This window comes from Ceratotherium simum, chromosome 9 (assembly GCF_057802395.1).
Source record: "Ceratotherium simum simum isolate JZ-2026a chromosome 9, ASM5780239v1, whole genome shotgun sequence".
Lineage (NCBI taxonomy): Eukaryota > Metazoa > Chordata > Mammalia > Perissodactyla > Rhinocerotidae > Ceratotherium > Ceratotherium simum.
The window spans coordinates 74,125,586-74,149,397 of record NC_141908.1 but is presented as its reverse complement, the minus strand read 5'-3'; the positions used below and the strand labels follow the sequence as shown (position 1 = coordinate 74,149,397).

The window sequence follows — 23,812 nt, the reverse complement described above, 5'->3', positions numbered from 1 at the left end:
CCTAAACTGTAAGCTGAGCACATGGCTGTCTGGTACAGACTACATTTCCTAGCCTTTTGCAACTGGGTATGGCCATATGACTAACAGCCCAATGGGATATGAGTAGAAATAATATGTGCAACTTATACGTTACTTCCTTAAAAGAAAGCTACTTGCCCTCCACTTTCTTTTTGCCCCTTCCTATGGGCTAGAAGGAGGATGTGGTGGCGGTGGGCCAGTTTAATCAAAGGGACAAGATAACATCCTAAAGGATGAAGACAAAAGGAACCTGGATCCCTGAATTACTTTATGGAGCAGAGCCACTTACCTGACTCAGAATAACTTGCCTACTGGGGGAATGTTACTTATTAGAGAAATAAACTTCTATCCTGTTTAAGCCACTATATGTTGGGATCTCTCTGTTAGAGCAACTTAACTTCCTAATAAATGCAAATATTTATAAACATGGAGAGTGAACTCCCTCATTTCAAAGGCTCAGAGATTTATGTATAAATATTCTCTGCTAAATTCCACCTTTAATAAAGATTTTTATAGTGAAATTTTAAATTCTGATGTAGCTCAAACCAACCACCTAAAGAAAACGATACTGGGTACAACCATGAATGGCATACTTCCTGAAAGCTGGAAACAGAATAGTTTATGAAGGAAAAGACTCAAATGATAAAAGAAAAAGAATACTTGAAGAAAACTACAAAGACAGTCCCTCGAGGGTCATAGCACCAGGATCCTTATAGGAATAAGACAAATAATCTACCTTAGTCATTTACTTGATCTTCAAAATGCTTTAGCCATTTTCAACTGTAAAAACTAAAAATGAAAATTGAAACCATGAATAAGAGTTCAGGAGGATTTAAGACATAATAAGATAAACACAAAGTGAAGCTTTTATGTCCATAAGAAGCCTCAGAGCAATGTTTTTGTACTTTGTAAAAAAGCATATTTTTAAAAGATAATATTAGGAATAGTTGTTAAAGGACTTAAATCACAGTTTGGCTTTCTCCAGACTTTTCTTAAAGGAGTTCAGAACAACAAAAATATCCGGTGTGGTTTTCATTTTATATAAATATCTATTATCTACATCCAGGAATTTTTAAAATTATGATTCCAACTTTTTTAATCTTATTTAATACCACTAAACCCACTACATTCTCAGTTGATCCCAACGTCAGTGGAGAGTACTGTTTTTCTCTTTTGGCTTTTAACAGGCTTTATGCAATGGAAAACATTCCATAAACTGGTCTTATTATCCATGAAACCAGATAGCAATTGGTTCTCTATGATTCTCTATGATGTGAGCTTGCATGGAAACTACCCTTTAATATATGCAGCACTGAGGAAACTGTGGGCCTTATTCTTATTTTAACATCTTACATTTTCATACAGGCTGGAAACCCCCTAACACTGACAACACAGTCATGTGCCACATAATAACATTTCAGTCAATGACAGAACACATATATGATGGTGGTCCCATAAGATTAGTACCAAATAGCCGGCCCCATGGCTTAGTAGTTAAGTGAGCGCGCTCCGCTGCTGGCGGCCTGGGTTTGGATCCCAGGTGCGCACCAACGCACTGCTTCTCCGGCCATGCTGAGGCTGCGTCCCACATACAGCAACTAGAAGGACGTGCAGCTATGACATACAACTATCTACTAGGGCTTCGGGGGAAAAAAATAAATAAATAACATTAAAAAAAAAAAAATAGCCTAAGTGTGTAGTAGGCTATACCATCTAGGTTTGTGTAAGTACTGTAGAGAAGGAAGAAATTTTCTTCTACCCTTCTAGATTCTTCTGGCTGGTCTAAGAATTAAACTCGCATGCGATAACTTAACAGGTGACAAACAAACCAAAGTTTAACAACATGTATACGTGGGAGAAACCCAGGAAAACTTAAGTAACTAGCCAAAATGGCCAAAGCCCTCACCTTAAATACCATCCTCAGCTAAAGACAAAGGAAGATGTTGGAGTGGGGAGAGTCAGGGACCTCAAAGGGTAGAAAGGCAATTCACAGGTAGGTGAAAAGGAGCAAACATTCGGAAAACAAGTGTTTGGCCACACAGAAACAGAAGAACACAGAGGGGAGCCAAACAAACAAGCTTTTCTAGGTTCCTCCCTGTCTACCACCTAGTTCATGCTATGCTAAGGCGATAGCTCACTTCCTGAGACAGGTTTTTTTATCTGAATTCTTTCAGGCAGTTAAGGGAGAGGTAACAAGAAAAACTTGGAGTCTTTTGTTTCTTAAAAACCATCAGTCTAAAATAATCCTCATGTTAAAGAGATACATTTTGCTCTTTCCGCCACCTTGGAGGCTGTGGAGGCATGCTAGAGACAGGAGTTCTAAAACAATAAGTATGTCTGGAAGGCTCTGGTCCAAGGCCATTTTTGCTGGCTATAAGCAGGTTCTCTGGAACCAGAGGGAGCACACAGCCCTTAAAATTGAAGGTGTTTACACTTGAGATGAAACTGAATTCTATCTAGACAAGAGATGTGCTTATGTGTACAAACAAAGAACAACACAGTGACTCCTGGTGGCAAACCTAATAAAACCAAAGTATGCTGGGGAAAGGTAACTCATGCTCATGGAAACAGTGGCATGGTTCGTGCCAAATTCCAAAGCAACCTTCCTGCTAAGGCCATTGGATACAGAATCCATGTGATGCTGTACCCTGCAAGGATTTAAACTTATTGAAAAGTAAATACATAAAAGTGTGAATGTGTAAAAAGTAAAAAAATTTTAAAAATAATAAAGAGATACATTTTAGGGTGGCAAATTTTGTTGCCCTTCAGTACGCCCTATGATGTCACACAACAATGAAACTGCCTAACAACACGTTTCTCAGAACATATCCCTGTCATTAAGTCTCAGTTTCCAAATCTGTAAAGAGGTGGATTCAACTATTGTGAGGTAAACTCTAAGAATTCTTTCAGTTCACTCTTCTATTAAAGTTCTATATATTAAAGTATAAAAATTATATCACGTAAAACTGCAGATGCCATCAGAAATGAAATGTTCCTAAAATCCATAAACTAATTTTCTTTAAAACCACTATCAAAATCCTAAATCTTACCCAGTGGACTGTTTATATTTGTTAACAAATTATATTTTTATTTAAAGAATCTAATAAAACTTATCTAGAATTGGAAAAAATCATCACTACAACAATGACCTAGTTCTGAAACTAGGATGTGATAGAATAATGGCCCCCAAAAATCTTAATATCCTATTCTCCACAACCTATGAATATGTTAGGTTTCCTGACAAAGAGGAACTAAGATTACAGACAGAATTAAGATCGCTAATCAACTGACTTTAAAATGGGAAAATTATCTAAGTGAGCCCAATGTAATAACAAGGATGCTTAAATATTGAAGACAGAGGCAGAATAGTTAGAATGGGGCAGGATAGAAAATAAAAGTTAAGGTGGTGTGATGTGAAAAAGACTCCACCGGCCATTGCTGGCTTTGAAGATGGAAGGGGTCATGATCCAAAGAATGCAGGCAGATTCTAGAAGATGAAAGGGGCATGAAAATGGATTTCCCCCCTAGAACCTTCAAAAAGGAACACCCCCCTGCCAATACCTTGATTTTAGCAAAGTGAGACACATTGCAAACTTCAGACCTCTAGAACTGTAAAATAATAAACTTGTGTTGTTTGAAGCTACTAAGTTTGTGGTAATTTGTTACAGCAGCGATAGGAAATTAATATTTAGTGTTTCTAAAATGTAGGTTTTGAAGAGTAAGAAACCCAAACCTCCAGTCTCATCAGATATATTGTTGTTTCTTAGATCCCAATCTCATCAGATATATTGTTGTTTCTTAGATCCCTCTGACTTCCAACTTAAATGAAATGATGTATGTGCACTAGCTCAATAAATGCTTGCTTTTATTGCAGAATTGCTTTTATTGCAGAACAATGCAAGGTTGAACCACCTTAACTTTGCTTTCTGCCTGGCCCCATTCCAACCAGATCAATATGTTCTTAAATCATCGTTTTTTGGAAATTTGGGGTACTGGCATTGGGGTATTGTTGGTTTGGTGGATAAAAGAAAATAGGGAGGGCAGTCGGCCCCGTGGCTGAGTGGTTCGAGTTCCATGTGCTCTGCTTCAGCGGCCCAGGTTTGCGGGTTTGGATCCTGGGCACGGACCTACTCCACTCATCAGCCATGCTGTAGAGACATCCCACGTACAAAAAATAGAGGAGGATTGGCTCAGATGATAGCTCAGGGCTAATCTTCCTCAAGCAAAAATGAGGAGGATTGGCAATGGATGTTAGCTCAGGGAGAATCTTCCTCACCAAGAAAAAAAGAAAATAGGAAGAAAATTCTGCCCTCCCCACACCCTACCATACATGCACACACACTTAATGGCTATGAGACCTGGAACAAGTTTCCGCAACTCTCAGAGCCTGGCTTTCTGATCTGAAAGGTTGAAATAATAATGATAGCTATGTCTTGCCAGGCTGTTATAAGAATGAAAGATAATGTACGACCTTGACAATGTTAGTGCCCATTATTATCCTATACCAAGAAATTTTTAAAGAACCCTCCATTACCTATCGATTGCATGATAAACAATCTCTCTAATGGCTCCCTGGAAGAATGGGAGAGATGGTGACAGCCATGCTTAGTAACTGAAGGGGTAAAATTAGAGAATGATCTCTAAGTTCTCCAATTCTATAATAATGTAATTGGATAATTAAGCAGTCTCAAGTTGTTGGAGTATAAACATGTGAGTTTTATTTTTCCCACAACTGCTCCCTCCCAACTATGCCATCTCAGATCCCCTTTGCCCCTGGGTACTCAAGTTATTACCAATAGCTCACTCAGATTCCATAAGGTTTCTGTCTCTTTTAGTTATTAGAAGGGTTCTTTCAAGTCCTTAAAAACTCAGTCCTGTTCATTTTAAAACTTCAATCTCATGTTCAATTCAAGGTGCTCATCTCTACCCCTTCGCCCCCAAGGCAAGCTAGAATGGTGGGCAGAGTGGCTGGGACTGGAGTGGGTCTACTGTACCCACTTCTCCCTTCCTCTTCCTCCCTGCAGTTCCCTTCTAGGGTTGGGGAGGAAGGACAGGAGAGGTCTCCCCATAGATGGTCCCATAGGGACGCTGCAGGCCCCACTGGGTTGGTTTTTTCTTCTCCTCAGGTTGAGAGTGAACTGACTATTGGTTCTCTCTATGAGGCAGGCATCCAAATGCTGACCCTCTGTGGAGTTGCTGCTTCTCCACAGTGCCCTTCTTCCCTGCATATTCATCATCCTGGTGTTAGAGATCTGGCTTGAACGCTGACCTCTTCCTCCCATCCCTTACCCAGCCCTTGCCCCAACATTTTGTTAATAGAGTCCCTCTGCCCAAATGGCTTCTTTGGGTGGGGCACCAGCAAGAGGCGTGACCATCTTCTACAGTGTTCTCCAAACCCAGGACAGCATTAGGGGCTCTGATGGTCCAGTAACTCAGTACCTTCCAGACAAGGGATGAGCATCAGTCCCAACTTATAGGGAGACTTGGTAGGGAGGGGGACTGTTGGATGCCACCACAATCACACATTCTCTTGAGTCCCTTCTCTCTCAATCTCAGAAAGTGGACTGAGCTCTTCCCCCCACAAGGAAGAAAGTGGAAGGAACAGGCTGTCTTCAGGAAGCCTAACCTCCCTCCAAGGTTACCTCCTCCCTCCCAGTCCTCCTCTTATTTAGCCTGGGGAGGAGGCGTGGGCAAGAGCAGTAGTGAAGCCGCCTCTCCATAAGACAGTTCATGGTTCCCTGAATCCATGGAGTCTTAGGCCTTTTGTTTTAAGCTGTGATGGTTAATTCCAGCACTCAAAACTACTCCCATTCTGTTACACCAACTTCTGTGAAGATTTATTTGTCAGAAGCCATTTCTCTGTATTGGTGAACCTGTAATGCTGAGGGTGCAACCATGAAGAATTTCCTTAAACTTTCCTAGGGCTAGGGCTAGCAAAACAGCAAAATAGACAAAGTTTATCTTTAATGCCAAGCATTCCCACCAACAACCCAGACCAATCCTTCCTAGATCTTCCCAGGAATCTCTAGGTTCAAAGGGCTTTGTGCCCAGGAACTACTATTAGGTGTGTTAAGGGGTGAGGTATTAATTAGTTAAAAGGCTCTCCAAAAAAACCAAAAGGGCATTAAAATAAAAAAAAAATGAATTCCCAAATATACAACTTCTGGCAGAATGATCCAGGTAAACATACATTTGTTGAGCCATTTACCCCGCCCATTTATAAATATGGTCACATCTGACTCCATTCCCCTCTAGCCCACCTTGATTCTTCTCTTTCTCTTCTCCCCAAACCCCAGAAGTCTCAACTTCTGGTCAAGTTTAACTGCTAACCCTTCTGAGTGTGCTTCTCACAGCCCATGCAGCTACTTTTGTGACACACATGTCTCTGGATGAAGATCATCATCCCGGCTGTAAGGTAGAAAGCTGGGGATCAAAAGGTCACCTGCTATGGAGGCTTCTGACTTCCAGTGTGTCTAGCACAAGTGTGTACACACATATACACACACATACATGCATACACCCCACTGTATTTATCACAAAATTAGCTCTCATACTAATTGAACATGAGAAAGTGTTAGGGAAAATATTTCCTTTAAGTTTCAGATGTTTGAGGAAAGCCTTATATTTTTTTCCAAAAAAAATCCACTGTAAGAGAATTTAACCAAATACCCTATTGTGCAAATGCTGCAATAGAAAAAAAAGGAGAGAGAGAGAGAGAGAACGAAAGAAAAGGCCAAAGTCCTATGTCCTTCCAATAACTTAACATAACTGCAGATAGATCGTTAAAGCTGACACATGAGTGTTTCAACAAAGGAGCTGACCGTGCCTTTAACACCTGGCCATTCTCCAAGTGATGGGGACACACCTCTGGGTACCATTTGGCCACCTTACTGTATCCCTACACAGCAGACGGCATTTATTACTTTTAATACAAAAAAGCAGCCACAAGCATAATTTCATGACATAATCATATATTTGAATGACCCACATATTAACTTTGTAATTTCTACCAAAAAAGAAAGGAATTAAATGATTAGAGAGACTTTCAGTTTAATGGAATCTCACAAATATTTACCAAGCTCCTCCTGTGTGTGAGGAACTATACCTACCTCAAATGTAATTAGAAGGAAATCTCAATCATACAACATCATATCCACTACCACTTAACAAAATTGCAACTTCCTTGGATTAGAAAGTCGGATACTCCTTATTGATTTTTTGATGCTGGAAGACAAAAATCCATAGCCTGTGTCATTTATACCAAAGTTGGATCATCAACTCTTGCTTCATGGTAAAGATGCTAATTCTGGTAAAAGAGTAAAAATATACTAATAAGAGTTCCACTTCTCTCAAGAGAAAGTGGGGTACAAGACTAATGTAAAGTCGTGGGCATTTTACAGGAAAGGTTATGAAACTAAAAACATTTATTCAAATGATCCTTAAGAGAGTTTCCCAAAACTGTTCTCAGAATCATTTCTTTTTGATTTGTCAGCTAAGCTTAGTTTTTAAGGTAACCATAAAATGTCTGCTAATTCATCCACAATAGCTAGGGTTTAAATCGATATTATTTAAGAGAATGTATACCATAAAGATTGAAAGCAACCTGTAGAGCCAGACTATTTGGGTCCATTTCCTGGCTCTGCCATTTACCAGCTATGTGACCTTGGGCAGGTCACTTAACATCTCTCCATCTACAAAAATGAAGATAATAAAAAATACTCACCTCATATGGTTATATGGTTATTGTGAGGACTGACTGAGTTAATACACAGGAAGTGCTTGGAACAATGCTAGACTCATAACACAAATTATATAAGCACTTGCTATTATTATAAAGATTTCTCAATAGGAAAATCTCTTCAAGATGTCACCGTGTGTTTTATCTATTAGATTAAACACAAAAAGAAAGTTGCTTAATTATTAATAGCATTTCTAAATATATAACATTTATAGCATGGAATCAATAATTCCAAAATATTTTAACAACGGGAGTTCACCAAAAGCTGAAAGTGTCTTTGCATCTGGTATGTCAGCCTCTAGGGGATGTACAGACTCCGTCCCACCCCTACCCCCACCCTTACTCCCTCCTCCAAAAATTAGTCATGATAAATAATTAAGAAACTGCAAGTTCAAAGACACTGATGGCCTATATTTTATGGAAGTGAAACTTTCAAAGAAGAAAAAGGTCAGAGTGCACATAGCATGGTCTCCTCTCTCTCTCCTCAACCCAACAATGGGCTGACCTGAAGGGGAGCAGAGCAGGGCAGTTTGCACTCACTCTTCCCACCCAGCTGCCCTTCTCCCGAGGCAGACCCTAACCCAGCCTGAGCCAAGGGAGGCTTGGAGGGGAAACACATTCTCCCCCTGCTGACTCCTCACTCTCTACCGTAGGGGGTGTGCTCCTGAGTGGCCTACCCTCATCACCAGCTGACAGATCTGGGATGTGGGGTGTGGGCTTTGAGCACACAGGCTATTTGGCCTGCTTTGGTTTGAAGTCACTTGGGCCTTAGGGAAAAGCACCTACAACTTGATCAGCAGCCTTCTTTTTTTTTTTTTATAATTTTATTTATTTATTTTTTTCCCCCCAAAACCCCAGTAGATAGTTGTATGTCACAGCTGCACATCCTTCTAGTTGCTGCACGTGGGACGCGGCCTCAGCATTGCGGGATAAGCGGTGTGTCGGTGTGCGCCTGGTCCGAACCCGGGCCCCCAGCGCTTGCGCACTTAACCGCTAAGCCACGGGGGCCAGACCAATCAGCAGCCTTCTTAAGTTCTGCCTTGTAATGTGGACAGCTAACGGTAAAGTGTCCTTTGTCTCTTTTTGTCTTCCTCATGCACTTAGTTTACCTCCCTCAACACCTCACAGGGAAGGTGTTCTGAATACTATCTCACCACCATCATTTCCACCCTTTACGTTGTACCATACCGTAATACAAGTTTACCTACTTATACCTACCAGCTGTGCTTAGTCCAGTACATACTGAGCATCTTGTAAAAGGCTCTCGAACAGGTCAGTGTGAAAGAATTAACAAAGCAGATATTATCTTTCAAAGATATTTTAAACTTTTGAATGCAAAGTTGTATGGTTAAGGAAAAACACAATATCCTTGCCTGTAATAGCTACACACTTCCATAAATTTACAAATACAAAGGAAGAAATCTTTGGAAACTAAGCACACTTACTAAAATAGTTTAGTTGTTATGTCGTTTTGAATGGACTGCATTGTTTTCAAAATTAACTTGCCTTTCTTCTTCCTGGAGTGATAATGATAATATAAATAATGATTCTTTTCTGCTCACCACGTAAATCCTACTTTTCTCAAAGTAATACTAGATTAATTATTAGTGAGTTGAGTTAAAATGGTACTGTTGAAAATAAACTAGATTATGTCTCTCTTAAACACATCCACATAAGACGTTACAAATACAACTACAAATCCAATCCAATTTTAAATCCAAGGGACTATTCCAATGCTTCGTCATACTCTGATTTTGTTGCCATCAAATGTTAGCTGAAATACACAATACATCGGCCAAAACTGAAAACAAGACAGAATATTGTTGCTATAGAAGTTGACCATCTGGTCCTAATTGCTATTATCACTTTAGTATACTCATGAATTGCAATAAATTCTGCCCATTGTATTCTATTATAGGAACTGGGATACAGAGATGAACTGGGATACAGAGACAAATAAGATTGATAAAACTACAAATAAACCTTCTTTACATTATTAAAACACATCAAAATACGAGGATTTTGTAGAACTGACAGGTTTCACTGCAGCAAGATTTACTGATTTATTACCTTAGATTTAGATGGAAAGTACAATCAGATTATTCTCTCTCTCCATCAAATAACCGATGGTTCATTTGCTGGTGCTGAGATCCCAATAGGAAACTCAAAAAGTAACTTTACTGTTGCCTCTTACTTCTGTTTAGTAATTCTAAGCTGGATAATTTTTTGAATTTACAATCTTATACGTGTCTCAGTTCGGATATTGCTCCTGAAAATGGAACTACATTTAATGTTCACAGTTATTAAAGCTGAACAGAAGTCCCTGGGGGAGCAGGGAAAACGGCTGCAATTCTTTCCCGGAGTTACTCCCCGCCTGCAGCCTGACCAGTTGCTCAGCATTACCTAGAAGCATTAATGGACTGTTTGTTCAGTAGCACCAAAGGAAAAGTCGGCTGTCTCCTAGTGTCTTTTCATAACACCCTGCTGTGCCTGAGGTGCTATTTGGCAATATATGTTCAATTGACATTTTACTGCACAAAATTTAATTACCTGTTTTCTCTACTGTAAAAAGGGAAAGGCTGGGAAAACAACCATTCAGTCTTAATTGCAATGTACATTTAACCCCTCAATGGCTATGTAACTTAAACTTTTTGAACCTTAATGTATTTTCCAAGAAGGAAAACAAATAGTGTAAATTCTGATCGTAGTAGCAAACTGTAATCAACAGGAACTTCTAAAATCTTTCATCAAAAAATGACAAGCCTCTTTGTCTAAATTCTATTCCTAATTCTCTTGAGAGATGCTATAAGAAATCACATCAGAAAGGCACCACAATGAGAAGCAACCACTTCTAAGGTGAAATGTGACCATGTTTCTATCACAATTTCAGAGAAAGTAAACACTCTGACTGAAGTTACTGGGATAATAAAACATATCCACCCAAGAAGTTTAATACCATTAATACAGCTGAATCATACCTTAGAAGGAGCACCCCCAACTGAAGCCATTCAGGCATGTTCACAGCATCCCTTTATAGTCAAGGTTGGCCAGCTCTGTAGTACAATCAAGTTGTTTCTCCAAAAGTCACCCACAAGTTGGTTATTTGAAACTTTTAACACATATTTCAACAGACACAAAAAAGTCTATAAATGCTGATTAATTCCCAGGCCAATCTACAGAAACCTGTTTAACTTACAGTGTGCCTAAAATTAAATTATTTGTCAATCATAACTGTCTCTATAAAAAAAGCTTTCAGAGCTCTAACTTAAGATCATCTATTCCATCTCTCCCCTAGAATAATACATATTGCTATCCCCCAGGTACTTGATCCCTCTACACATCAGTCTAAAAGAGAAGACAACCCTTCACAAACTCAACCGTCTGCAGCGCATGGGAGAAGTGGGCCTGGTATAAAACAACAGGTGTGCTCTCCATATTTTGACAAGTAGAACAACTGCCAAATTGCTCTGCCTTTTCAATACAGTGCAGGCCTAACAAAATGACCAAAGACAGAAAAGTTTGCAATCTGTTTCTGAGTCACCCATCTCTAGGTGTTCTGAATTGGGGAGGAGCAGGGAGGAATTGACCCCACAAGCCTTGGGGCCCAAGATTCAGACTCTTCTGCCCCTCTCTTACATGTTCATGTTGTTTCTAACCTAGAAAGCATTCATGGATTGTGGGCTTCCTGCAGCTAAGAATCAGCATACGAGCACAAGTTCTGGAGTGAAGAAGACACAAGTATGAATCCTGACCTCACGTTGCATCAGTAGCTCTTTGCCTCCCTTCTCTACTTCAGAGGGTTTGCTTGAGGATTAAGTGATATAATGCATGAAAGCTTCTAGTTTAGTACCTGACACATAGTAGGCAGCACTTCATAAAAGTGAATAAAATTCCTCTTGCCCCTCTGAGGAGGGCCATAATTTTGAGATGGGTCAACAGGCACCCAAGGCACATCTCTGAGACTGTAGCTCAGAAACCCACTGTACCAGCCCCACAATGAACATGACAGAATGAGAATGGCCATGATATAAAATACTGAGACATGAACAACACCAAAGCCATTCCTTTAACTGCCTCGGCGCAGGTCTCAGCACCTTGTTCCCAACTCCTATCTTCATCCCACACACCTATGTCCATGAAATCCAAGCGATAATTTCTGCTAGAGAATTCATACTTAAGTAGAATCAAAAGGAAATGGAAAAAATTAGAACCCTTCAATATTTTACATATAAGGGAAGAAAAAACAACTGCTATTTTAAAAACATGTGTATATCTCAATTCCCACCACCTAGTATAGGGAATAAGCTACACCGCTTTCTAGTTCCATAACATTACAGAGTTATAGAACTATAAATTAGAATCTAAAATGTTAAATATTTTAAACATATAAGTTTGGTATCAAGTATCAGATAGATAAATGGTCTAATTTCTTAAGTAGAAATAGATTCAAATGCAGAATAGTACATAATTGTTAGATATTATCAGTCTTGCATGTAACTAACTTGTCATTTTAAACCACAAGTCATCAAGAAGCAATTAAGATGGAGTCTATTGCAATACTGTGGTATACAACAACGCACTTACCAAAAAACATGCAACATTTATCAATGTCAATGCTGCTGAAAATAATCACACAAAAAAACACAGGGAGAAAAAGGACAGATTAAAAAGAAACTAGTTTAATTCTCACATTAAATTTCTTAAAATTTAGGATGGGGCATAAAAGGAAAAAAACACAATTATACTAAAAAGAAGACTTTCTGAAGATGTGTCAAGATAAATGTTGTCATTGTTTTCATCAGCTGAGAATGAAACTTTCTCAACTAAACACATGTTTTCACAAATTAGGGAGGGCAAATTTACTGAAAACATTCCTTTTATTAATATACAAGATAGTCTGTTTTCTGGCATGATAGAGGAATGCACTATTCTGATTTATATAATATTCAAGTTAATAGAGAATTAGCAGTCAAATAATTAGAATAGAACAATACTCTAAATTGAACTGAAAATAATTTAATATTTGATGATTCACAGTCTTTCAAGGGCTCAGAGTTATGATCATAATATCAATTATTACTGTACTAAGGCTATTCGGAACAGTATTTAATAGTTTGATTAGTATAATCTGTACTAAAGCCTTTCTTTTTTGTGTATACTTCAATGCCAAATAAAAAGAACTCAGAAAAACTATGAAGAACATATTCTTCTCTCAATACAGAACATGTACTACTTATTTCTTATATGATCTAGACCTTTTTAAGGAACTCTTATTTTTACTAAGCTAAAGTGAACAAACCATGGGGCAGCAGATTCAAGATGTCAACAGAAAGGTCCTTCATCTCTGAGAGAGAGTGGAACAGAGCCCAACATCTGCCTCTTTACCCACTGGAAGGGAATGAAGGCCTCTGGGACAGGCCCCGAGGACCGAAACCTACTAATGACCTACCAGGTTATCCTTGAAGATTAACTGACTCATCACAATGACCTTAGACAACCCTCTAGGCATCAAAAATGTTTGGAGCAAATCTGAAGATACAGGCCTATAAAACTCTAGTCAAATTTTATTATATAAATCAGGAGCATCAGTAGTCCACCAAAGAAACGTACAGATACTTAAGCTTACATATACATGGAATATTTCTGGAAGGATACATAAGAAAGGGTTAACAGCTATGGTAGTAGACTATGTTATGTGGGAGTGTGGAGTAGCTGGAGGTCTTCCCTTCATACTCCTTTGCAACATTTGTTTTTATCATATGCATATATTACTTTTTCAATAAAACCTAATTTAAAATAATAATAATTCAGTTCATTTTCTATAACTTTAATTTTAAAGGCCATTTATTAAATGCTTATTTTACTATTAAATAGGGCAAAGATCAAGCCAATACTCTGTTGCCTCCCTCCTTTTTTGTCAAAAAGAAACTTCAAAACAAAACAGGCACCATTACTCAGCAAGGACCCTTCTGAGAATATAAACCAGCACATAGTACAATTTAAAAATTGCAAATTTAGCTGCAAGAATTTGTATATTCCTTACACTCCATTACTTTTATTGTTTACAACACTACAGAGCCTACTGCTTTTCATGATGGTATATTTTAAACTCTCTTGCGATGCTTGTTTTCACACACACAGGACCACATGTTATATTGATATCTTAGAATCCAAAATATGTTTCCTAATTGTGATTTTTTTTTTTAAATTTCTAGACAATAAGCTTTCTGACCTGTGGGTTAAAAGGAAAAAAAAAAAGGGATCATTTCCTTTTTATCCAAATTCACACCCAGAATAGAACACTCCTTTTCACATAATCTAAAAGTCACAAAATAACAGAAACTACTACAAGTTATTTGCAACTACCACCTACTCTTCTTTTAATATAGAAATCTCCCTCCCTGTTGGTTCTAAACTTCCATGTGTCAGTGTTGGGAAAAAGCCTAGACCATACTTGGAGCGAGCTGGATGGATGTAGTGTGGGAGCAATCTACACACTGGCGCTGAGAGCTCCAATTTAGAGCTTGAGAAAGAGACATGCATTCTGCGGAGGTTACACAGCTTAAACCTGAACAAGGGTTTTTGAATGTATTAGTACACCAAGTAAGTTGAATAGTAAGTAGTTCCAAGTTCATCTTTCATTATCGTCTTTGGCTTCTCTTTCATATATAAGTAGTTTCATACTGACTGCTCTACCAAAATCGATTTTAACCTCAAATGCATATGATTACTCACATGCATTTATGCTAAAAGGCCCTTTTCCAAAGCCTGTGGGAGGGTTCTGACTTCCAGGAAACCTTACCCCGATGTCATGCACCCGAAAGATGAAATCTGTAACAGGAAACAAGCCCCAAGTGGAAGGAAGACATAAAGAGATAAGGGAGGAGCGAGCCTAACAAATTTCTTGCCAAATGATTGGAGAAAAACCCTGGCCGGTAGTAGAGGGGGCAGGAAGCGTTTTCCCTGGTTGTGGTGGTAACCACATGGACACGGGACTATGGTGAGGGGATTGACTGCTTTCCGGTCCCGCTTTCTCCAGCGCAGAAAGTCAGGGCTCCACCACGGCTCTTCACTTTGCCGCAGGGTCTACTGAGAACTCTGCCTAGCTACCGAGCAAGTTCACCCCTCTTGGGATTTTGGGATCATTTGAGTTTTTTGGCTTTTTTTTTTTTTTTTCCACTGGAGGGTAAACTGTGCATTTCCGTTACTGTGCTGGAAAAGCTAACCTTTCGCTGGAGAGCAGTGCACAACCATCCAGTGGGTCTGCATTTATATTGAATCCTCCCTTCCTCCTTTCATCAAAGGTTTAATGAAGCTCTCAGAGAAAATGAGGAAAAGCATCCATCAAAACGCAAAGTCGCAGAGCGGAACTTTTCCTCTGCTGTCAGGAAAAAAGAAAGTCACTGCTTCTCATGGCGAAGAGCTGAGTCTGGGAACCTCCGGATGAGGAAGGAAGGTTTGGTAATGAAGGAGGTGGGAGAAAACAATGCCGAGCCTGCGATGCCTCGCGACACCGTACATCCTGCCCGGGTCCCCCACCCACCCAGAGCCCACACCCACGCTCCGGGGCGGCGCGGCCTCGCTTACCTTGATGATGCTGCTGCGCCGGGGGGTCGCCCGCGCCGCCTCCAGGAGGCCAGCCTCGCTGTCCGCCGGGGGCCCTGCAGCGCCGGGCAGCACGACCCCGCTGCGACGGTCCCTCGCCCGGCCCCCAGGGCCCGCCGCCACGCCGTCCCCGCAGGCGGCGTCCGGGCCCACTCGGGGGTCGTCTTCGCTCCCGGCTGTGTCAGGCGGCGCGGGACCCTCCCTGCCGGCCGCGCCCTCGGCCATGGCCCGGCGCGTTTCGGGCTCCCCGGGGGGAGACGGCACGCCCGGCAGCGCAGTCCGGCCGCTGGGCGCGGGTGCGCTCATGCACCGGGAGGCGGCCCCGCCAGACTTTGTTTCACCGCCCGGCGGCAGCGGCAACTTTCTGGAAAGGAGACATCGCTCGGGTAGAGACGTCCGCGGCTTTGGTCCAGGCGGCCAGCAGTCCGCGGGGGGATGGCGGCGGGGATGGGGAGGAGATGTGAGCGGGAAGGAGAAGGAGAGGCGAAAAGGAGAGGGAGGTGTCCGAAGTATGATGCAAACGCCCGCTCTGCGCCAGACAAAGGGCACCGGCGCCTGCCGGGCGGCCTCCGAGGCCGGGACGCGCACGGCCTGAGACGGGCCGGAGCAGGGCGACCGCGGCCCGGCGCACCCGCCACCTGCCCGCGGACGGCGGCGCAGCGGCCCCAGGAAGTGCGGCGGCGGCGGCGGCGGCGGCCTCCACTCCGCTCTGTTGTGACAGGGAGGAAAGACTTGTTTTGACAGCCCGTGGGGATTGGCAGGCGTCTGGGCCTCTTAGGAGCCTCGCCTCGCCGAAGGGTGGTCGGCCCGACCAATCCCCACTGCGGAGGGGTGTGCCCGAGCGAGAAGAATGGAATGTGTTCAGTAACTGGGAGCCGGCCCAGCCGCGCTCGTATACTCGAGCGAGGTTGGGAGCGCGCGCGCGCCCGCCTGTGCGCACCCGTAGGCGCTCCGTATATGTTTTGCGAAGTTTAGACGTTCGAAATGAGCCGGAAGATGCAACAAAATAGGGGGTGGGGGAGCGGACGGGAATTAGGAAACAGTTTGCAAAGCAAAGCAATCTGGAGGAAAGAGGGTGTTGAGTATTAATATCAAAGCGTTTGAGGTGATGGAGTACAGCTTCGCACCATCCGGGGTTAAGTGCAGGCTCTCATGCCAACCCTTAGAAGTCAAGTCCAAGCAGAGATAAACTAAGGTTTACTAGGACCCTGGAATTGAATAATTTGCTTTAGGTTCCATGAAAAGATCTTCAGTTCACTGTGCAATGTGAATAAATATGACAAGGATCGGGAATCAGATAAAAGAGGTGAAGGTAATAAGAAACTGAACCAACCATATCCCTCTGGAGGGTTGACTCCTAACAAACCACAGATATGATGGAAGTTGGCTAAATACAAAGTGAGGTGGGGGATTTAGTCTCTATCCTAAAAGATCCCTATTTGAAAATGGTTCAACTTCCTTTCTCTAAATAATCCTTTATAAATATATGTTGCTCATTTCCAGCAAGCTAGCAACCAAGAAGAAACATACCTTTGGATGATGCATTAAGTCACTGAAATTAACCACAGAATGCTCAGATAGATGCAAATGATGGCTCTGAGGTTCCCTGGTATGACAGAAGACTTGACATTTTAATTTAAAGGTTTTTAAATATTAGAATCTATATTAAATATCATTTATAACATTAAATTCTATTTTAATTATTTATAATTTAATAGAGTTGTTATTTGTTCCTTGGTCTGGCCAAGAACATGAAAATTCTTCAGCTTTTAGACCTAGAATTTGTTAGAATCTCAGAATTTTAGAGATGCAACGAGATTTAGCCATCATCTAGGGCATTTTATTTTACAGATGAGATGAAGGCATAGGGAGCATTAGTTTCTTGCCTCCTAGTTAGTGCAGGAGCTGAAATTAGAATCTGCCACTGAACTCCTCCAGTAATCTCTTCACTACTTTATCTGGCTCCTCTGAGGCTGCAAGCAGGCAGAACTGGATGAGGCCCTTGGGAGGTCAGACTTGACATTCACCAACTTTTAGGGAAGACTGAAACGGCCTGACTTTACCTTTTCTTTAAATATAATGGAGCCCAGCAACGAATGTACTGTAGATTAGTAACTTCTGGTTTTAGAACCAACACCACCCTCTAGTGAGTTCCTGAGAACTGCACCCATAATAGCAAATGCTTTTTTCTTTCTTTCTGATATGTAAAAGACAGGAAAGGAAACTCAAAGTTTCCTTTTCAACTAATCTGCCTTTATAATCCAGACTAGAGGAAGGAAGGAAAAGGGCCCCAGACTTAAAACAACTGTACATGTCCTTCATCTGCATTAGTTCAAGGAATTCCCATCTATCTTGTATAGCAACTATTTTTACTTGCTATCCTCACAAACATAACCTATTTTAGGCTATCATTTTTTTCTTTGATATTCAATTATTACTGTGGTTTCCTTCCATCTTCTACAGTTGCTCTCAGGGATTCATTTTTCTTTGTTACCCTAACAAAAATTCCATTCTTGGGGTGTCCTCTGAGAAATGTAAAACTGTAATTATCTCATTCATCATCTTGTTCTACAATATTAATATCATTTATAAGGATTTCCCATCCTACAGGTTTGTATACCATTCTGATGATAATTTGTTTTTTAAAGTATTAAAATTAGTGTCACCTCACTAACATTTAAGGGCAGTGATCTTCAAAAAAAAAGAAAGAAACCAGAAAGTATAGCATATACTGTATAAAATTTAAGTTTCAACTAGACCATGTCCAGTTGGACTCTTATCGCTTCCCTCCCTTAGCAGCCTTCTCTCTCACCCTCATGTGAGAGAGAAACACAAATGCACACATGCACACGCTCAGTCTCTCTTTCTCTGCCTCTCTCACACACACGCACAGCTCTGAGTCCCTTGCTCTGAGCATCTAGTCATAAAGGCTGTTGTCTGCCATTCTACTTTGAGAAAATAGTTGGATGCTGTCTTGCAAGTCTTTCATACTGTTGTCTTCTAGCATAAGTGCAGGCAGCTTCTCCTGTTACTCATATTTGCACTGAAAAAAAAAATGAACCCTCCATTGAACCTGCTCCTATCTGGGGACAGATTCCACTCTGTGGCCCTAATCCCAAGACTAAGAGACAGGTTTAGCCAGATTCGGTTAAGTCAGCAGCCACAGGCACATTCCTACCCCTCCATTAACATCCCCCCTTTCCAAATTACTATCACCCACAGTTCCTGCCTCCTACCCTTTCACCAAGTAACTCTGCAATCACTTGACTGGCAGATTGGAAACTGGGGGGTGCAGGGGGAAGGGATGTGAAGAAGAAGAATGAATTGGCAATTCAAATGTCACCTCCTCAGAGGTCTTCTCTGACCACAAATCTCAAGTTGCTCCTTCAACCCCACACACATACCAGGTTACTCATATTATTGTTTTGTTTTCTTAAAGGATTTTATCACTGTTAATAAACTATCCTGTCCATGGAATCGTTTACTTAGATATTCTGTCATACTGACCTCCTATCTCTGCCCCACTGAAATGAAGAATATAATCTCTATGTGCATAAAGGCCTTGTCTGTTTTGTACATTGCTCTATCTCCAGCTCCCAGAACCATGCCTGACACAGAGTAGGTGCTCAGTAAATATTTGTGGACAGAATCTTCACCTTTGCAGTCCTCTGACTGAATAAAACAACCACTTCTGATAAAGAAAAATGGCTCTGTCACTGTCCACACAATAGAACTTCTCACCATCAAAGATCCTAGAATTCCGTCCTAGGGCAGAAATCAGAGCCGACCCAAAGCAAGCAGTTGCAATATTGGAAGGATGCTTATAAATTGGAGTAAATTGTAACCTAGAATTAGAAAGACAACTGATAGGAACCTACCCAGGTCCAGCAAACCTGAAAATACCTAGTCCAGAATCAAAGACCAGATATGTCAATGTAGTCCTTGCAGCCCAGGGAAGTCACTCCAGAACCCTGAGCCTAAAAAAATATTCAGCGAGAATATTACGACTTTCCACACACTACCAGGAATTCACAGATGGGGAAGAGAACTCATTCTGGTAACTGCTTGCTATGTACCAGATAATCTTCTATGAAGTATTTGATCTCCACTTTACAGACAAGGAAACTAAGGATCAAAAGGGTCAGTTAGCTTGCTGAGAGTCAGACCAACAGGGAGTGATGGAACCAGGATTTGAGTCCCAGTCAGCGACTTTGAAGCTTGTGCTCTTTCTGCTACACAAGGCTCTCACAAGGTGCAAGTCCAGTGACGGTCCTGGAGACTTTGCCTATTCTGAGAACCACTCCTTCAGATAGGGGACCACTCACATTAGCCACGATGACCTCTTCTTTTAACATCAGCATTACCTTTTGTCATCAAGACAGAGTATGAGGCTGGCTGATGTACCCGTGTGAGGAGACACATTTATCCTCTCATCCACATATGTGTAAGAAAGAATATGGTACTAAGAGCCAGTTCTCCTGATAAGTTCAAAGATGCATTGAACGTGAGTACAGCATTTTCAGTAGAGTCACATATAGCTTTATATTCAGCCATAGCACTCCTCAATACACATGGTAATCATTTCAATTTGCTAGTTCAAGAAAACAGAATTTGCAGAGTAATTTGTAGGATAAATATTAGAGTAAATATATACAAAGTTAATAAAAGATAAGCAAAACTTAAATATACTCTTCAAATTCAGAGGGGTTTTTTTCTTGAAAGGTATTCCTTTGTCCCTTATATTAGCAATTAAGTAGGAAATTTCAGTAACTAAACATAAAAATCAACTAATTTTATTTCAAAGTACAAGTAAACTCCACTCCATGATAAAGGTCCTACAAAAATGAAAAGTTACAAATTGTTTAGAATAGATCTAGATTCACCAGTTTAATAACTCTTCAAAGTACTGAAAGGTGATAAATTTAAGAAATCTCCAATTACAGCCAATGTTCTTCAATGTCTGACTGCTGTTGCTTCTTTTAGGTATTGGGAAACCTCTATGAGCTGCAGAACAGAATGCCCAGGGGTCTGTCCATTAACACTGCCCTCTCGGGAATCAGGAATCACCCCATGTAGACCCTGAGGCTAAGATACACTATCAGGAGCCCCAGGCCAATCATCTGGGAACAGTCTGTATGTGCAGGGCAAATGTCTTTATTAAAAATAGACAGTCAGTGTTGATTTACTTTCTATGTATTAACTTACTTTGACATGGATCCTGGAGTTGGGGCTCATGTAACGATTATGTTCCCCACTGATGCAGAAGCCATAGAGGCATTTAAGAACAGTACCGCTGGAATGGCACCAATGAGGCCCCCAAGAAAACCTGTTTCTCTTCTTTCTCTATTTTATTTGACAACTTGGATCTTTCCAGGTATGAAGTTATAATATAAACTCTTCAAATCAAACATATTCCCAATGCCTGAAACTTGTGCTGCAGGAGCGAATATGGGGTAGGCCCCACCTCCTCTCCCCTATCCCAGGTAAATACCCCTAATCTAATTCATCTGCATGTGGTGGGGGGGTTTTCCCCCAATTTAAGCCAAGACGTGAAGTTTATTAATGCTTTTCGGCATTCTAGGACCCAATGGCAGAAATCACTGAGTCTTATTTTTTTCTCTAAGGCACTCCTTTCCTGTGATCATGATATATTACTCTTATACCTATCTCGTTAACCTTATTGATGTGCTTTTGTTGCAATCTACCTCACATCTTTTGAGAGGAAGAAGCAGAAAGCAATATTTAAATAAACACAAAATCATAATGCATGTTCTAAATTAAAACATAAGACAAGAGTAAAGTATGGTCTCTTTTGTAAGCCCTTTTTAGTTCCTCGTAAGTTTTCAGGTATATAGCTCTTTCATTAAGCACAATACAAGTTTATCTGCTTTACAAAATGAGGAGTTATCAAAACTGAGTCCTTTCTTTAAAAAAAATCCATTTGATGAAAGCTGGATTGCTAGCATTTGCTCTGTCATTAACCCCTGTGAGAATCCCACAGTTACCACCCTCACTGACTCATATAAGTCACCATGGATACAACTGCCTCTCCACAGTGGAGGAGCAACAGCTGTTGAACTGCACTTGGGACTCCTGCCATTCTCTGTTCTATATAAAATGTACTGGTGAAACTGTTCAGATAATGTCACATTGTTTTTGAAAGATTAGGAAAAAAAAAAAAGCATGTTGCAGGAATCATCTGAAATATTAAGCAGCAGCAAAGAACTGAAATTTAATTTAAACTGTGAGGTGGGATAATAAGCAACAAATATAGTACAATACTGCACTTAGCGTAATGAGAGGTTATAGAGCTTTCTTTAAATTTTCCCATTGCAAAATGGGATTTTAATAACTGATAGCTGCAGATAGAATTTATTTGGAAGATTCTTTATGAGCAAATACTAAAGTACCAAACACTATTATTTTTTAGACTATCATTTCTAAAGGAAGGAATATTTTTCTGATTTTTAATAGATATTACATTTATCATCAACATACTGCTGTGAATTCTAAGCTTCAGAAAAATAAAATATGTGGACAAAATGGAATCTTACCCTTCCATCTACCTTAATTTTTCCTGTCTTCAAAATATGGATTAAAATGGTTTTAGTTTGTTTCCTGAAAATGTAAAGAATGGTCTGTGATCTGTGATTGAAACTGCATTAAAGTCAAAAGGAGTACCTCCTCCCTGTATACCCAGTGGATGAGAAAAGTAGCATTGATTTAATTATAAAAAAGTATTTTCTCTTATTTCTCATCTTAATTCTCCACACTCACCCATCATTAATAACATTCACTAGTCTGAGCACATAAAAATACTTCATTAACACTCTGCCAAAACACAGATCTTCCTACTCTGGGAGATGTTCACTGATCCTCCGGGTCAGAAGGTTATACATTCTCATCCCACTGACAGCAGGCTCAGCCATGTGACTTGCATTGGTCAATGAAAGATGAGAGGAAGGACTCCTTCTAAACAGAAGCTTTAAGAGCCAGCATGTACTTAACCATGATCTCATTTTCCTCTGCCACAAGATTAATTGTTCACCAGATAGAGGCTAGATCCTGAGTGAAAATGGTGTCGAGCAGAGCAGAAGTCAATCTACAGTGGATGTGTAACATGAGCAAGAAAACCACCTTTGTTATAAGCCCCTCAGATCTGGGGGTCATTTGTTACTGCAGTAGAACCTAGCCTCTCCTGACTGATACAGACACGAAAGTTTACTGAAAGCCCTATTCCTTCCACAACCATGCTATTGGTTCATGCAGCCAGACATTGTTTGATTTACAATAAATAAACAATGTAAACATTTACAGCAAATAAACATTCTTGGCATCTACTAAACTAGTAAAAACTAAAAATTTTTGTATCTCCAATAAAATTGTTTATAGTTATTTCCATTTCTGTGACATATTTTTCTCATTTCTTTCTTTCCTGCAAACTGTGTAAGCCCCTGATTTTTGCCTTTCTTATTAGGTTTAGAAATGATAGCATAAATGTGATCATATGCATGCTTTTATTCAGACAATTTTTTCTTATCTTCTTTTACCTGTCTTGCACATTTCTCTCCTCCACCCACATCAACCCTCCCACTCGTTGCAAGGTAACTCAAGTTAACAACCTAATATGCATCTTTTCAGATTTGGTCTACATTCATATATGTATATTTACATATAGAAAGTGTGTTTTTGTCAGTTTGATTTACCAAAAAAAGAGGGGGAGGAAGAGATATTTTTATACATACTTGTCTGCATCTTTCTTTTCTCGCTCAACAATACTTGGTAAGAATCCTACCACCTCAACTGCAACATCTATTAATTGATTCTCTTAAATAAATACATAATATTCCAAGGTATGGATATATCAGAATTCGGATATATCAGAATTCATTCAGGCATTGCCCTATTTGAGGTATTCAATTTATTTCTAGTTTTTCACCACTACAAACAACGCTGTAATAATCATTTTTGTACATGTCTTTATGAACCAGTCATTTAACTTCCATCACATAGATTCCCAGGAATAGAATTTATGGGTCAAAGGGTGTATGTATGTATATACGTGTGTATTTATTTTTGCTGAGGAAGATTGGCCCTGAGCTAACATCTGTTGCCAATCTTCCTCTTTTTGCTTGAGGAAGATTGTTCCTGAGCTAACATCTGTGCCAATCTTCCTCTATTTTTTGTATGTGGGACAATGCCACAGCATGGCTTGATGAGTGATATATAAGTCCGCACCGAGGATCCAAACCCATAAACCCTGGGCCACTGAAGCAGAGCACGTGAACTTAACCACTAGGCCACCGGGTCAGCCCCTAATTTTAATAGATAATGCTAGATACATTTCCCAAAGAATCACAACACTTCACATTCCATCTTAATGGGTATTGTAGCTCTCATTAATTTCTGCCCATCTTGTAGGTATAAAATTATATTCCATTGTTATTTTAA

At 40.3% G+C, this 23,812-nt stretch overlaps 1 protein-coding gene and 1 pseudogene across 3 annotated transcripts in view; one reads left to right on the top strand and one right to left on the bottom strand.

Annotated features, from left to right (window-relative positions):
• The window catches only part of PLCL1 (phospholipase C like 1 (inactive)), a 326,580-nt gene that overhangs the window by 293,225 nt on the left and 9,543 nt on the right, over positions 1-23,812 (bottom strand). Inside the window, exon 1 of one of the 3 annotated variants that reach the window (XM_004426769.3) lies at positions 15,344-15,993. The exons of the other annotated variants lie outside the window; for them this stretch is intronic. Within the exon in view, the coding sequence (XP_004426826.1) occupies positions 15,344-15,667 (324 nt within the window). The 5' untranslated portion in view covers positions 15,668-15,993. Of the gene's footprint in view, positions 1-15,343; positions 15,994-23,812 lie in introns of those variants that run through there. 3 annotated transcript variants of the gene reach the window in all.
• LOC101406887 (large ribosomal subunit protein eL33 pseudogene) lies at positions 2,352-2,680 on the top strand (annotated as a pseudogene).